The sequence below is a fragment of the Pygoscelis adeliae genome, unplaced genomic scaffold (genome assembly GCF_000699105.1).
Source record: "Pygoscelis adeliae isolate BGI_AS28 unplaced genomic scaffold, ASM69910v1 Scaffold98, whole genome shotgun sequence".
Classification (NCBI taxonomy): domain Eukaryota; kingdom Metazoa; phylum Chordata; class Aves; order Sphenisciformes; family Spheniscidae; genus Pygoscelis; species Pygoscelis adeliae.
The window spans coordinates 4,326,637-4,342,551 of record NW_008825547.1 but is presented as its reverse complement, the minus strand read 5'-3'; the positions used below and the strand labels follow the sequence as shown (position 1 = coordinate 4,342,551).

The following is a 15,915-nucleotide window of genomic DNA, read 5'->3' as shown; positions in this document are numbered from 1 at the left end:
ACTCTCTGCAGAGGATCGGGAGAGCCCAGACCTCTGGTAGCAGTCTTGGCTAATGCTGATGAAAATACTTATCACTTGCCCTCTTTTGAGCTGCTAAAAAGTAAGCCATACTTATACAGAGAAAGCATCTGATAAATAGCTTTGACGGTGAAGGTGCTCTGTTGCATGGGCTTCCTTGGGACTCCAGCCCTCGTCCTTTCAGCCCCTATTATCTGGCTGTATAAAAAAGATCCATAAATACACAGGGTAATCTCATCACTGTTTACAGGCAGTAGTGGATGGCAATTGCCAGCAGCTATCTTAGCATGACAGAGAGAGAAAAAATGTTTGACTCCGTGTTATACCAAAATAGGCATCGGGTATATCTACAGAAAACTTTTTTCCTGAATTGAGAAACTTCCATGATTAGAGAAATTAGAGCTGGCTTTTTTTCTCCCCCATGCAGGACATGATAGGTAGAGAAGAATCCTGCACTTCAGGACAGATACCAATGACTGACCTAAGCTGCCTTGCCTACGTACTGGAAGAATGGACTGTTGCGGAGTACCTGAAGAAATACCTTTTTCATGTGGTCATCATCTCACTGACAATAACTGCAATATTAGCTTTTTTTATAGTTCCTTTAACAATGCTCTTTTTCATTTACGTCTCTAATATTTTGCTTTTAATATATCAGAGGAATGGTGAGATAAAAGCAGATCCCTTGAGTGATGTTTGGGATAGTGCAAGGAAAACTATAGCAAGCTTTTGGGATATATACGCAAGAATATGGCATGGTAAGTATGACATGACTTGTCTGAAGCTTTGAATTACAATAAATATTAAATACACGTAAGTTTTAATTTTTTTTTTTTATTTCTTCCAAATGGATATAAAGAAATGACATTTATTATACTTTGTATGGCATCTAGCCCAAAAGTTTCTGCCTCAAAGACTGATTGCAATATAGAATAAGCAGAATGAAAGGGAGAAATTAGTTTATATAGGGTAAATTTCTCTTAAGTGGATAGACAGGTGGAGTTCTCTGTATATGGTATCAGAGTGAAGCGCACTGTTAATGTTAGTTCTAGTAACGTAATTGCAAAGGAGATGTGAGATTTATTTTTTACCTTAGTAGCCATTTAAAATCCACTTAATAAATGATCAAAACACAACAACTAGTTGGAAATGTAATTAGTGTATTTTTAGTTGGTGAAAACTACTTTGTGTTATGACAATTGAAAATAATTTTAAGAGCTGTACGGACAAAGAAATAATTAGATACCACATTTAAGTTTGTACCGTGGCAGAATTTAAAAGCAACCAGTTTCATTACACTCAACCTTCAGATATGTGCAACACACCCTCCTCCCTAGGAAAATCCTCAGCCGCATGCTAGGCACTTGTTCTTCCCACAGTCTTGCTATCAGCAAGACACAACTTTGCTGCCCTAAGGATGAAGAATAAGAGGTTGTTATCTATGTTGCCATCCTTCCTCACAGCTTTTTCCCTTAATCTTTGAACATCCTGCAGTATAAAACTTTCTCCACCTCTTCCTAGGACTCTGCCTGCTCCATCCCCATCCTTTCTCCCTGAACGGCTTATGACAGGTGCTGTAGCAGGGATGGAGACGAAGGCAGACAAGGTGGAATGGAGCTCTTAGTTGGCAGAAGCTGTGGCTTTCCCAAGCCTTTGTATACATCAGCCTCCTACTCTGGCTCCACCTAAAGCCTAAATCAAACATAGGAAGAGCCAGGAGAGGGATTTACGGAAGTCCATGTCTGTGAGGAAATTCAGTTCCACTGTGAAGTGAATACATTTAACCCCAGTGGAGAGAACCTCTCTTTGGGATTCTTACGGATTCTGGTTTGGACTTAAACATCTCAACCAGAGAAACTTTTTATTATGTAAAATCCCAAACTTTTCATTCTTCCTGACACAGAATGGAGATTCATACTTCCATATTTCAGGAAAGCATCCTGACTGGTTTGTTGCCTCTCATTCTGCCGATGAAGCGGTTTCACACCAGTATAGTAATTTTTTTTTTTCATTATTGTACTTTGGACTGGGAAAAGTTCCTAATGGGAAATAATTAATTTAGTCCCCTCACTAGGGAAAATGTCAGGTTCAGGTCTGATCTAGTGATTAAACTGACCAACAAATTAGTCCACCGATAGCCTGTGGTGTTTGAGGGGCTTTCTCTTTGCTATTGACCAAAAGTTCCATCCAGAACTTAATTCTTTTAAAAGCTACTGCAGAGGCTTTCACAACTCTCTGAAAGTCATTTAACAAAGGGCAGTAAACAGTTTTCTTTAAACTGCCAGATGATTTACATTGTCAGTGTATTGCTTTCCATCCCAAACAGGTTATGAGCTTCACGGTGTGGAAAACCTACCAGAAGGACCGGGCATTCTTGTGTATTACCATGGAGCTATTCCTGTAGACTACCTTTACTTTTTGTCTAGGCTGTTCCTCTGGAAGAAAAGACTTTGTCTGTCAGTAGCTGATCATTTTGTATTTCGTTTACCAGGTAAGAACATGTTCTTTTGTATTTAAGCATCCTGGATTGAAATTTACAGTTATTACCTTTCAAGAGAGCTTTTAAACTAAAGGACTGCTTTTAGACTTTTAAACTAAAAGTTGGTAGATGAAGAAGGGCAAACAGGGTAGAATATCCTGTTTTTTAAGTGAAAGGTCATAAAAACACTGGTAGACCCTCCAAAGCCAAGAAATAGACATTATATAATCCTGTTGGGATGAAATGTCACGCCTCAGTAGAAAGTGTAGGACAGGACTATATTATTGACCTAATGCTGGCTGGTCAGCAATGGGCTGTGAGCGCAGAAGAGCCCATAAATGGTAGGATATCAGTTACCTACTTGCCCTGTACACTGAGTAGCCATTGCAGTGGGGTATGACATCAAATCTATCTTTTGATCAAAGCCTGGAGTAGGGCACAAAACTTGTTTGAAGATTTTACTGTTGAAGAGAGCTCTGTAATACTGACCACCACAACATATTCAACACCTTGTAGACTGAGAGAGAAATAAATAATTCCATGGTGAAAAGGAGAAGATACAGAAAAGAAAACCTCATTCATTTTTAAAAAAACAAGGCATAAAGAAGGAGCATCCAGAAGGAATAGCGGGGAGATTATTTAAAGGCACCTTTATACCACTTATATTAAAAATTATTATAATACAAAGGAGTAAAGGAAGCTATTTAAAAGTAGAAGGATATTCTTCAGAAAATGAAGTTGTGTTCAAACACTGAAAACAAAGAGCATAAACTCAAGCACGTTTGATGCAAGAACATATTAAAGCATCCCTAGAAAGATGGTGAGGAAGAAATTGCTAAAGGCATACTTAGTAAATAGTGTGTAGTACTAAACACATCTCAAGCATGAAGTCATCAAGAGGTGATTGGCTTTTAAGAGGACCCCTAAAGGAAGATAAAGCTTAGCAGAATGTTGCAAAGGAGACTTCTTTTTTAAGGGATAAATGAGAGGTTACTGTTTCAAATTGAAGTGTCCGTAGCACAGATTTTTATTACAAACGTATAGCAAACTATTGTCAGGACCAAGCAACGCTCTCAGCTGTGCAATTTCCGGACTATTGATGTGCACATAACATATTGCTTGAATTATGTTCACGCTAGAGGAACAGAAGGTGGCAAATATGGTGTCAACCTGTAAAAAGGCTACCAAAAAAAGGCATCTTGTAAAAAAGACCACAAATAATGGAGATTAGGCCTCCTCATTTGCTGCATTAGTAGAAAATGTGGCTGAAGACTGAGTGAAAATTCTCCCTAACCTCTTGCTCTACCATACTTACCTGCTTTTTGCAGAGAAATGTTACACTTCACAGGTTGGTTCTTTAAAGAATGCTCATGAGCATATGCTCAGTCTGTTGGATTAATTACAGTTATGGGAGAAGTCTTCTTGTGAATGAATAACTGGTTAAAAGGCAGGAAATAAAGGGTAGAAATAAATAGCTTGTTTTCAAAAAGAAGCAGAATTCATCAGGTATACTAATGAAGATCAGTGCCGGCACCTATATTGTTTAAAATAATCATAATTTAGAGCAGTAGTGAGGTGACAAAGCTTTATACTGGCCATTTTTTTTCCAAGGCGGTAAAAGCCCACACAGAGAGTACAGTTATTTACCAATACTGAATCACTGGCTGATTAAATAGCAGATGAAACCCAGTATTAGTTATAATGCAGTGCAGAAGGAAAGAAAAACAAGTTGAAACACCTAAACATGTAATTAGGCTTTAAATTTTCTAGATGACTTAAGGAATATGTCAGCTTAAATCTCAGCAATCGCCAAAAGGCAAACAATTTTAGGCTTATCATGAAAAAAGAAGAAACAGAAAATACCATTATGTTCTCAAAATGCATGTGGTGCCCACATCTTGAGTACTGCATGGAATTCTGGTCTCCCCATCTCAGAAAAGGTGCAAAGTAATAAAGATACAAAAAAGGGCAAGGATGACCAGAGGCCTGTCATGGCTTCCCTTGAAGAGCCAGTACATAGGACATAAGTCTTGCATGACTGAGGGATACAAAATTCTGTGTGACCTGGAAAAGGGGAATAAGAAATGATAATATGTTCATAGAATCATAGAATCATTAAGGTTGGAAAAGACCCCTAAGATCATCGAGTCCAACCGTCAACCCAACACCACCATGCCCACTAAACCATGTCCCTAAGCGCCTCATCTACACGTCTTTTAAATACCTCCAGGGATGGTGACTCAACCACTGCCCTGGGCAGCCTGGTCCAATGTTTAACCACTCTTTCAGTAAAGAAATTTTTCCTCATGTCCAAAAGGGAACATATGATACATCCTAATTCTTAACAGGCAAAAGTTTTAAAGCCAAGCAAAGGAAGTACCTATTCACTTAATAAGGATATGGTATTCATGGCTGCAGGATAAAACAGGAATACATGAGAGTTGACAAAGGTGTTAAACAAAGTCAACATCTGTCTTCACAGAAAGATCTATCAAACATGATGCCTTGAATAAGATTAAATACAATTCAATTACAAGATGTGGCACTGTGTTTTCCACTGTCTTCCAAAGTTTCTGTTGCAGACTGTTGTCAAAGTTGCACTGCTAGACACCAGTTCTGGCAGTCCATAGTTGTTATTTACGTTTATTAATATAAACAATTTCTTTTCAGACCATGCTGTTGGGACAGTGAATTTGAAGACCGGGGAAACTCATTTGCTGAAGCTCTCTATGGGAGTTCCCAACTGATAGATTTAAAATGTGAAGATAATATTAGAAAGCATAGAGTGCTTCTATGGTTCTCAATCTGTCTTTTGGAGAAATTCCATTTACAGAAACAAAGGAAGGAGATCCATTGAACTGTTCATGCAGTGCTGAAACTGCCCTACTAACTTCTGCCACTCATGCATCTTGCAGTCCAATTTGATCCACGTAGTTTGCAATTTAACCACAAAATACTCAATTTAACAACTCAAAACCTCAATGTTTAAAATGTTAAACATCACATTTTAAAAGAACACTAAAAATAGTTGCCTGTCAGGTATTTATTTTTGTAGGAATCTTTATTGTACTGAAAATTTATAATTTTTTCTGTATTAAAATATTTAAAAAGGAGGGAGGAATAGATATTTATTTTCAGATTTCTAGCTATGATGCACAAGTTTTGGTTGCACGGCTGGCGTTTTGATAATTACAGAAAATAGCATGTGGAGGCATTAGTTTATTGAGATGCTCCTGATAAGCTGGTTCATCTTCATAATATTTGGGCAAAAGCAGTCACGAATTTGTCATTTTGCTGATATTTACTCTGTACAGGTTTTACTTCCTTCGTACAAATTTGCCTTAGTCTAAATATATAGGTATTAGATTTTCATTTAGCTGTAATCTTGCTGCTACTTGTAAGCAGTATGTGTGACATATTGTTATAATAATATGTATTTGCTACTTATTTATTGCAGGACTTAAATTATTATTGGAAGTGACGGGTGTTATGCCAGGTACAAGGGAGGAGTGTCTCATTGCACTGAAGAATGGACGCTTGGTGTCCATCTCACCAGGTGGACTTAGAGAAGCACTATTCAGTGACGAAAGTTATCAACTCATATGGGGAAATCGAAAAGGCTTTGCTCAGGTTGCTCTAGACGCAAAAGTGGTGAGTATTATATGTTACCAATCCCAGTTTATGCTCATTGCATACATGCTTCATGTATGTAAAATGCAGCTTAGGAGTGTTTGTTGGAAGATCTTCCAGACAGAAGAAAAGGTTTGGGAGTAAAGATTTCCTTTCCTTTTCCCACCACTTTCCTTAAGCACGTTAATCCATAGGGAACAAGGATTTTATGGAACTGTATAGCTTTTTCCTGACTGTTGCAAGGCATCCATCTCTACAGTTCCATGTCTACAGTTCCATCATGCAGGCATCCAATTTCTTGTCTTGACTATATTTCAGGAATCTTCACTGTAGTCCTTCTCCATATCGCCGTAAGGTTTGTTTTTTCTCATCCTACTAGACTCATATCTTTATCTTACTTCTACATACCCAGTCATTTTCTTATGGCTCTAATCTATTATCCTTATCTTTCTTTCTTCTCACATATTCTAGGAGGGTCCAGGATTTTGCTCTTACCCTTACTTTTCTTCATGTTTGTGAAAGATTGCGTCGACTAACACAAGGTGTGTCTACATCAGTGCCTGAGTTTGAATCATGTGTGCACTTTTGAAGCAGTTTTTCCATCTCCCTCACTTAACCATGCTTTCATTCACATCATGGAATGTGTTAGAATACCTGAGCTGCATACCGTTTGGCTGACACTAAACCAGAAGTGGGACCTAATACTCTCCAGTTGCAAATGGGCATTCAGTGAATGGTACCAGACAAGAATTAGTTCTACTTAAAAACAGAGCACTGAAATGTGTTCAGTGTTGATGTCAGATCCTCAGCATCCTCTAGAGATGTGCTTCTATTGGTTTGCACTCCACTAATGTACACATGGCCACAGCTTCAGCTCTATTTTCCATATGAATGATGATCTACAAATACAAACTTCTACCACTGGCTCTGACTTCTTCCATATAATTCAATGTGAGACTCTTTCTCTGATATAGTCTCTGGGAAATAATTTTATTTGGGATGGCATAGAGCTGAAAGAGCAGCAACCCCGTCTTTTTCCTAACTGCCACTTCTCATCATCATCACCACCACTAGAGACGACTTTTCTGTCTTAATTTAGACTTAGCATACCTAGCGCTCTTTGTGTCTGACAATACTGGTACACATCCAGGTTTCATCTGTTCTGCCATGAGCTTTCTGCTACTTTCTCATGAATTGCACAACCGACATTTTTCTTTACGTTCTTATGAATATCTCATCAATTGCAGTACTCATCTTTGGTCTTCCACATAAACGTAATCCTTTTCTGTCTATACAGAAGAATCTCTACAGGGAGTTGAGTTCTTCCCATGAAACTTGAATTTCTTACCACCCCTTTCAGGTTTTTTGTGCAGCTATCTCTCTTTCTCGCCCCATCCAGTTTGTTGCATCTCAAACTTTGGTCTCTTGTGCTAGATAACTTAGATAACTAAACACTTAAAAAAAAAAAAAGTGCTATGCATTAACAGTAGAGGGGGCAATATTAACCTTATATACCATTTCTTATATAAAGTTAGACCCATAGTAGTAACTGGATTCCATCTTTTGACAAATTTGGAGTTTGATTGCTCCCGTTGTTCTTGCTGCACTCTTTTCAATACTGGCCACACCAGTCTTGTAGGTTGACTGAAGACTGGGGATAGACTCATCTAAACTAACAGAACTTGCTTTGTAACGTAGCAATTCATTGGTTGATCATCATATGCGAGTAACTTTCGTAGTCACCAGATTTCTTTATAGCCTAAGATATGTTGCTCTTGCACTATTCCTAAAATCTCAAGTGTTTTGTCTGTATGATAGGTGGGTTTCAAACATTTTAAATGTTAGATATACAGCATTCAATCAATAGCTGAAGCTAAGAGTGGTATTTTTAGTGGCCAGTAGTTGTATGCTTTTATAAGACGTTACTGATTTTTTTAAGGGTTTATTTCTAATAATTTCCCATAATTTCTCATTCTGAAGGGTTTACTATTACAACTTTATGTATGTTTGGTATTTTTGTTATCTGTCAGGGTTTTTTTCCTTTAAATGCTTTCCATCGCTTTGAGTTCTTTGTTAGGCTCTAGTTAGGTCTTTTTCTTGCTTGTTTTTTTCTCATCCTGTGGTTTCTGTTCTGTGGTAGTGATTCTTAACAGCATAAAGGTGTTCTTTCATTACCTTCTGAAAAAGTAATTCCAACAACATGCTCAAAATATGGTTTAAAAACAAATGAAAAGGGAAAATAGAGGGGAAAAAAGTTATTGTATGTATGGATACAATCACTGTTAGTTTGTCTACAAACTATGAAATCTTACCTCAGGCTGTAAGACACGACTGTTTCAAGTTCAGGTATCTCAAGTGTCTTTCTTTTTACTTACAATAATGAAGTGAATTTGTTCTGTAACTGCCTAAGGATCTGCCCTCCAGAAGGTGTGTAGTCCGGGTCAATGAGGACATAAAATTGCCTTATTTGTCCGAGGGATCCGCAGAAGTTTTTTCCAGTGGGGTATTAGCCAAACATTACTGCTTCAGTGAGACCTTACTTTGAGAAGCAGATGAGATGAGCCGAACGTGAATGTCTACTTGCTTTCTGCAAGACTTCACAAACTGAATATTTTCCTATTCACCACACATGATGTAAGCTTTAGACAGAGAAACTGCAAAACTTCATTTTATGTTTGTCAGCAATACTGCAATAAATATATAACATACAAGTTATTTTTTTAGAATCTCAGTTAACTTTTATAATGTACATTAAAAATGAAAGGTATAAACCGCTAATACAATGTCAGTTATTTTCCTTTCAGATGGTGACTTTAAAACAGCAATGTTTGTGGGAGCTGAGAAACAGAATTTGATTTCTCTTCTGGAGTTTATTTTTTATAACAAGATTCCTTGTTTGCTACCTGACTGATAATTATCCTCTGTATTCGAGTGATTTTCTTAGTTGCATTAACAGGGACTAAAACATAAATTCAAACTTGGTATAACATTTCCACCTTTTTGTTTTTTTGTGATTCCTTAGCCCATCATTCCAATGTATACTCAAAATGTTCGGGAAGGATATAGGATGCTTAAAGAAAGAAGTAAGAAAGAACTTTAAAATATATTTTAAATATTTGGCATGTTTTCTCTACTTCTCTCTCAGATTTCTCTCACTTTTCTCTTAGATTTTGCTTTTCAGACTTCTGCCTACTTTGGATTCTCTAACACGCTTGCTGTGGGTCAGAGGTATCTCAAATATGGCAATAACTTGTGTATAACTGGTTTGTGCTGTGTGATTTGGTTCTTTAATGCAGTTTTATTTCAGTGATCTATTAAGTCTATCAAGCTTTGTTTTGGTGGACAGTTACCAAAATCCTGTAATTTCTTCTTGACTGTCAGACAAAAGCATGCATTTTTAAGAAGTCTTCCATATTAATCAGATTTCAAGTTTGGATTATGTTTCCTGTGACTATAATCTCACTTCTTCCTCCCTTAAACTATTTCAGGAGTTTTTAGACAGTTGTATGAAAGTACTCGATTGCCGTTTACTCCACCGTACGGAGGACTTCCAGTTAAATTTCGCACATACATTGGGGAGCCAATCCCTTACGATCCGAATATAACTACAGAGGAATTAGTTGAAAAGGTAAGTTAGCTCTCCTTGCAATATTGAACTGCATAATTTGCCCTCTGTTATACATGCACTTGAAACTAGTTTTTTGTATGCTTGAATAAAGACAAATACACTTTTGCTAGCTTGTTAAAGCAATGGGCAGTTGAGCTCCAGGATTATTAAATGTACGGATACCTACAAGTAAGTATTGACATAGTAATAGTTGATTGGGATGCCCTCATCCTTTCAGAATGTGCCAGCTCTGTCTTCTTGGGATGCTAACTTTGCTTCTCCCATGCCTTTGATAACTTTGATAACTGAAATGATGTAACTGTGTTTTAAGTTCAGTTTGCAGTAACTAGGAAAATAAATTTCACATATAACAAATACCTTTGAGAATCTTCTCTAAGTAACATAGGGCTCTAGAAACCAAGTTCCACAAGAGCTTCAGTCTCATTGTCAAAAGGAAAATGTTAAAAAAATAATTTGCATCCAAAATATAAAAATATTTTGAGTACCTACAGCTTGGTGAAATCAGTGGTGCTCAGGAGCATAAAAATGTTTATAGATCCAGGGTTTAGGCTTTTTTCAAAATACTAATCTATACAGAAAACGCATTTTTCATAGAAGATGAAAGGAGGACTTTAGGCAAAAAAAACTGCTATGGCCTAGGAATACACAGATCAACACACTTATTAGGAACCACTGATGTAACAAACACCTTGCTGCCCCCAAAAGATGCAAGAAGGCTAGCTTGTCTTTCTTTTTTTAATGATCTACTGCAGATTGTTCTGGGCTTCACAGCAGTGAAACCGGAAAGACAGTTTTGGTCTGTTACAAGAGAACTGCCCCAGCAAGCTGCGGAGTTTGGTCTTAGCAGGTTTAGCAGGCTGGAAGCAATATTGGTGATAAGACTACCCTTACAGTTACCCATATTCTTGGATTTTGGGGGAACAGTATTTTGTGATGCTGCAAAACTGAAACTGAAATTTCCCATGACATTGATGTGCTTTACTAAGTCAAACCTTTGACCACCCACTTCAGTGGGAGTACGGTTAGGTCTTCTGTGGCTCTTATTAGTTAAAAAAAAAAAAGACTTAAATGGGGTTTGAGATGAGCAGTGGCCTGGCTGACCTCTGTCTGATCCTGCCCTGGAAAGGAGTCAGGACATGAATCTGTCGGGAAAGGTTTGGCCACCCTTTTCTTACATTCCCAGTGATATTCTACCATCGCTCTGGGGTAGATCACTGGAGTATGTAGCTACCCTTACTTCAAGTTTAAATAAGTGAGGAAAAACTAAGGGAGATTATTTCTTATCCCAGCATTCCCTTCACAAACTTGCATTTGAATCTCATGTAGAGTAAAAATGAACAGAATTTAGATATGAATTCTCTTATTATGTGCATGCTGACTATGATACAGTTACGGAAGAATTCATGTTGGGGAGGACAGACGGAGGTCCCTACTCCAAATTCCTGGTCCCATCAAGGTCAGCTATGAGATCAGACGAGGTTAGTCAGGATTTATTCAGCATCCCCATCTTCAGGGATGGAGATTGCACAAACTTAACGTTTGCACGTGTTAAAGGCTACTTAGGCTTACTAATGACCAGGTTTGATAAATCTCAATAATTTGAGCCTATCCAAACTGCAATGAATGTTTTTATTCCTTTCCTTTCCAAGAAAAGTGTCGTTAGGACAACTATCTAATATAGAAGACAACTTTTTTCCTAAAGTAGATCTTATGTGTGAATTTCCCAATACCTCTTGAATCTCTGAGAAGACCAGCGATTATACTGTTCTTCCTTGCATAAGCAGGTCTGTAAAGGCAACTTTCTCTTCTCTTTTCAGACAAAGACTGCCATCCAGGCTCTCATAAGCAAGCACCAAACAATCCCAGGCAGCATATGGAAGGCTCTACTGGAGCGATTTGATAAACGTCATAAAAGTGATTAGAATGCTTATGTTTATGTCATTGTTTTTACAGCATACAGTAAAAAACAATGTCCGACGGCAATGATGACTAATAATTGGTGTTCAACCAGTTTAATTTACATGTTTCTATAGATTCAACAGAAGAAAACAATTAACCTCTTGAAGGTTCCCCTGTGCCTTTGAGGATATCCTGAAGTCAGAAAGGCTGAAGAAGAAAACTTATGTATAATAGCAATGCAACAGCTAAATTCCCCAAAAGGAAATCACGTAGCCAGGATTTGCCTGGTTCCTAAAACAAGTATGTACATACATCTGAGAGCCTCAGAAATTTTGTCTAGACCTGTGGTTTTATGTTTTGAGCAGTTCATGGTCCAGTCTCAGAGCAGAACCTCAGAGTCGGTGTTGTCCCACCAGAGTCCACCCCTCGGTGGGCACCTTCCCTGTCCGACCTCACGCAAGACGGTGTCAGAAGAGAAACTGTCTCACTTTAGCTAATGACCTCCTGCTTAGACCATTTTTCTAGAGAGGCTATGCAAAGAGAAATAATCCCATTAAACCAGATATTAGACTCCTACAAACATCAGCTTAGTGGTTCCGTACCTTGGGAAGTAGGAATGCTACATCCAAGACTTTGCCCCGACAGATAAAAGAAAAGTCTCTCAAAGAGAGGAAAAAAGCTTTAGTTAAGCGTAGCACTATGCAAATACATGTAGAAAGTAGTTTCAAGTCTGAGCTGGTACATTCATGCCCTATTGCACCATACAATACTGCTTCAGTGGATGAGGCTGCCCCCAGCCTGAGAATCCCTGCATCACAGTGTGCTTGCAGTACAGATGTGCTGTACTCGCCCGGATCTCCCAGGGAGCAGGGAGCGGGCTGGGGGCGAGCTCACTTACGTAATGCAACCCTGAGGCTTACCATCACTGGTGGTTTGCCCAAAAATGTGGTACTGCAACACTGCTGTCCCCATATGGATTGAACCGAAATGCTGTTTGGAAAGGTGGACACAGGCAGCATGGTCTTCCTAATACAACTTTCAGAATACTGAAACTTACTACAAAGCAGAATGTGTTTTTACAAGCCGTGGGATGTTGTTACTGGTGGGAGTGGGAGAACTTTGTGTAATCTATCCAATATGCCATTAAATGCAACCAAGTCTGTTAACATCAAACACCAAGAAAGGTAATTTTTTGTGCCTCGTTTTTCCTTCTTGTGCTTTTAATACCTATATAATCCTTCCCCTCAACATCCTAAAACTTTACGTAGCATCTAAGGAAATATATACATTTGCCCATTTTCACTAGAAAACTACATCTGCTCTTTGGATTGAAATAAATCCCCCCTCTTCCCATGCTGCTTCTCCACAAATATTTCTTGCACGTCTGGAGAAGGGAGCAGGACAGACAGGCAAGTTATTTCCCTGACGCAAAAAGAGAAGAATCCTGTCCTGAAAAAAAATCTCAAATCTGTCCTAGGACATAGGAATGTTTGCTTGAACACCTTAACTATAATTGCTGTATACGGGCAGAAAGATTTTTCTCCCAGCAGAGACTCAACATGCATAGGAGATGATAAACTAAAGCAAATTAAGATGCTGACTGATATGCCTGGACATGAACAGGAATGCAGTCTCATGTAGTGCACTCCAACAATATCAGCTAAAATTCAAAGCCTGAGCTTAAGTCGAGTGAGAAAAGGAACTAAAAGAAAGGGCTATCAAATACTAAAATGGACACAGATGAAGAAGCAAGAGGAATTGAGTAACCAGAACCTGAGAGCATTCCTTGTACCGCAAAAACTATGGAGAAGGACTAGGCAGCACCCTTCTCTGACTATCCTATCCTATCCTATCCTATCCTATCCTATCCTATCCTATCCTATCCTGTCCTATCCTGTCCTATCCTGTCCTATCCTGTCCTATCCTGTCCTGTCCTGTCCTATCCTATCCTGTCCTATCCTATCCTGTCCTATCCTGTCCTATCCTGTCCTTCAAGTGCATTAGCATCATCAATTAAAACACTTTAGTCATCTGAATTTGCACAACCTTTCAAACTCCATGCCCTCTGGTACCTGATGCTAGGGGCTGTGCTGCAACTTGAAACAGAGCACTAGCCTTGGATAGGGGACATGTAATCAGAACACTGATGGTCTTTCAACGCGGGGATTTGAGCCTAGATCTCCCATATCTCAGACAATTGTTAACCGTTTGCTGACAAAGTTCATGTTTTTCCTGGGCTATTTTGTCTCACAGCAGCATCCCTGTATTATGTGCAGCTTAGCTGAAGTGGGCTGGAGTAGAAATTAATTTCTATCAGTTGTCTTCTGTCACAGTTGCCTTAAGGGTATTTTCTGGGGCCTCAAGGTGATAGACGAAGCTATTATTGAGAGATGTGAGTGGTTTTGAATGACGTATATTTTTCTATTTGATGAATGACGGTCATTTGAAAAATGACGGTCATTTTTCTAATTAAAAAACCCCCACTTTTTCCAGAAACATTATAATACTGCTCTAATAAAGAGCAGTTATTATAATATTATTTTCGAGGCCCCCTCTAAATTTTTACTTTTTTTAGAGCGGTATTATAGAAACTGGAACTAGAAACTGGTATTACAGAAACTAGCAGAAACTAGAGTTTCTTTTCATACAAATAGAATTGTAACTGCAGATCAAGTCACTCCCCTACTACACATTATTTTCTAGCCTCTCTGTCATGCAACAAAAAAGAAATGAAAAACAGCAAATGCAAATGACCTGTGCCTGCCTCAAAACGTAAGCAGCGTCTATGGCTCTTTTCGGGTATAGTTTGCCTAATGAACAATGCAAGGAAATCCAGTTTCTTAGACTTTTCGCATACAAGGTTTATCCAGCTCAAACCACAAGATTTTTGCACCGGGGAAAAATATTCTACTGGTAACACTGGAAAAGTAAATCAATGGGACAAGAGTGCAAACACAGCTGCACAACTCCGCAACCTCAGACGTCGAGCGGGCAGGTTATGGAAAAGACAGCCAGCCAGGAAAGCGTGACAGGCAAGGCTCGGAGAGAGCTTCCAGCCAATTCCGGCCCCGCCGACCCCCCCCGAAGCCGCGGGCACCGTTCACGGCAGCGTTACGTTCCAGCCCAGCTGGCGGGGCAGCTACGCCAACCTGCGGGGCCGGGGCCGGGCCCGGTGGAACTGCAACACCCCTTACTCCTCAGACCGATTTCTGTGGGTTTTTTTCTTTACACATAGATCCAGGAATCTTCACGCCCACGGCTGCAGATCCAGGAATCATCATCATCATCATCATCATCATCAATCCCCGCCGCACCCACCTGCAGGCCGTTTTCATCTAGGCAAAGCTAGATTGCTTATTTCAGAGTTTGCTGTTAAGCCTGGATTTACTAAGGCTCTACAGAAACCTTTTCTTTTCAGGTAAGGGCATTAAATGTTTATATATGATTTTTCTTTTAGCCTTAAATTCATCTTTTATTAAAAAGCCACAAGAAGAAAGCAGTGGAAAAACACTACAAAAACAGTGCAAGCTCTTGGCTCATGGGGTCTCAGCTATCATCTGACTGTGGATTTTAAAATGACAAGCAACAACATGCAAGTGAAAATAACATGTCATTTCTCCTCTTACTCACCTCTGGATAAGTGGAATTGCCATTAAAAGAAAAAAATCAAGGTAATTTGTTCTCACTTGACAGCAAGAACTAAAAATACATCAACGTTGCTGTCATCAGCAGTATCTTGGATTCCCCCACAGTGATGTTTCTGCCTGATCGAAGGGGACACTTGCAGAGCTATAGACAGAGAAAGTCAAGCTTAGAGAGCAAATGGGCATTGCTCATACTTTCAGCAAGCATCAACGGATATTTCATATTTGATCTTAAACTTAGGAAAGCGATAAAGGCTGAGGAAATTAAACCTATTTCCAGACATTGCAGCTAACATTCGTCAAATGATCAGTAACACTACAGGTTTTTTCCATTGGCTAACTGTAAACATACATGGGCCACATCTTCTTGTACAACATTTTTGTTTGTATAAAACACAGTGATAATTGTAATTGTATAACTGATAATCCCCCAGATCAAAAATGTTCCTACATCCTTCTGATTCAAGGGGGGTAATTTCCACCTGTGAGACTTCTGTCATCAGATGTTATGGCTGCAGCCAGTATGAAACAGAAAAGAGGTACTAAATAGTTCAGTTCTGTCATAATGGTCCACTATCGTGTCTATATATACATCAATCATCTGCTGAACATTTTTG

General features: G+C 38.9%; 1 protein-coding gene across 1 annotated transcript; it reads left to right on the top strand.

The window, feature by feature from the left end:
• Positions 1–448: 448 nt before the first annotated feature.
• On the top strand, positions 449–11,677 carry LOC103923662 (transmembrane protein 68-like). Its single transcript, XM_009332066.1, has 6 exons — positions 449–776; positions 2,345–2,509; positions 5,955–6,148; positions 9,150–9,210; positions 9,616–9,755; positions 11,573–11,677. The coding sequence occupies exons 1-6, from the start codon at positions 449–451 to the stop codon at positions 11,675–11,677; spliced, it is 993 nt and encodes a 330-aa protein (XP_009330341.1).
• The last annotated feature ends 4,238 nt before the right edge of the window (positions 11,678–15,915 follow it).

Coding starts and splice junctions, on each gene's coding strand:
- LOC103923662 (XM_009332066.1), top strand. CDS start 449: ATGATAGGTAGAGAAGAATCCTGCACTTCAGGACAGATACCAATGACT. Junction 777..2,344: donor ATACGCAAGAATATGGCATG/GTAAGTATGACA, acceptor CATCCCAAACAG/GTTATGAGCTTCACGGTGTG. Junction 6,149..9,149: donor TTGCTCTAGACGCAAAAGTG/GTGAGTATTATA, acceptor GTGATTCCTTAG/CCCATCATTCCAATGTATAC.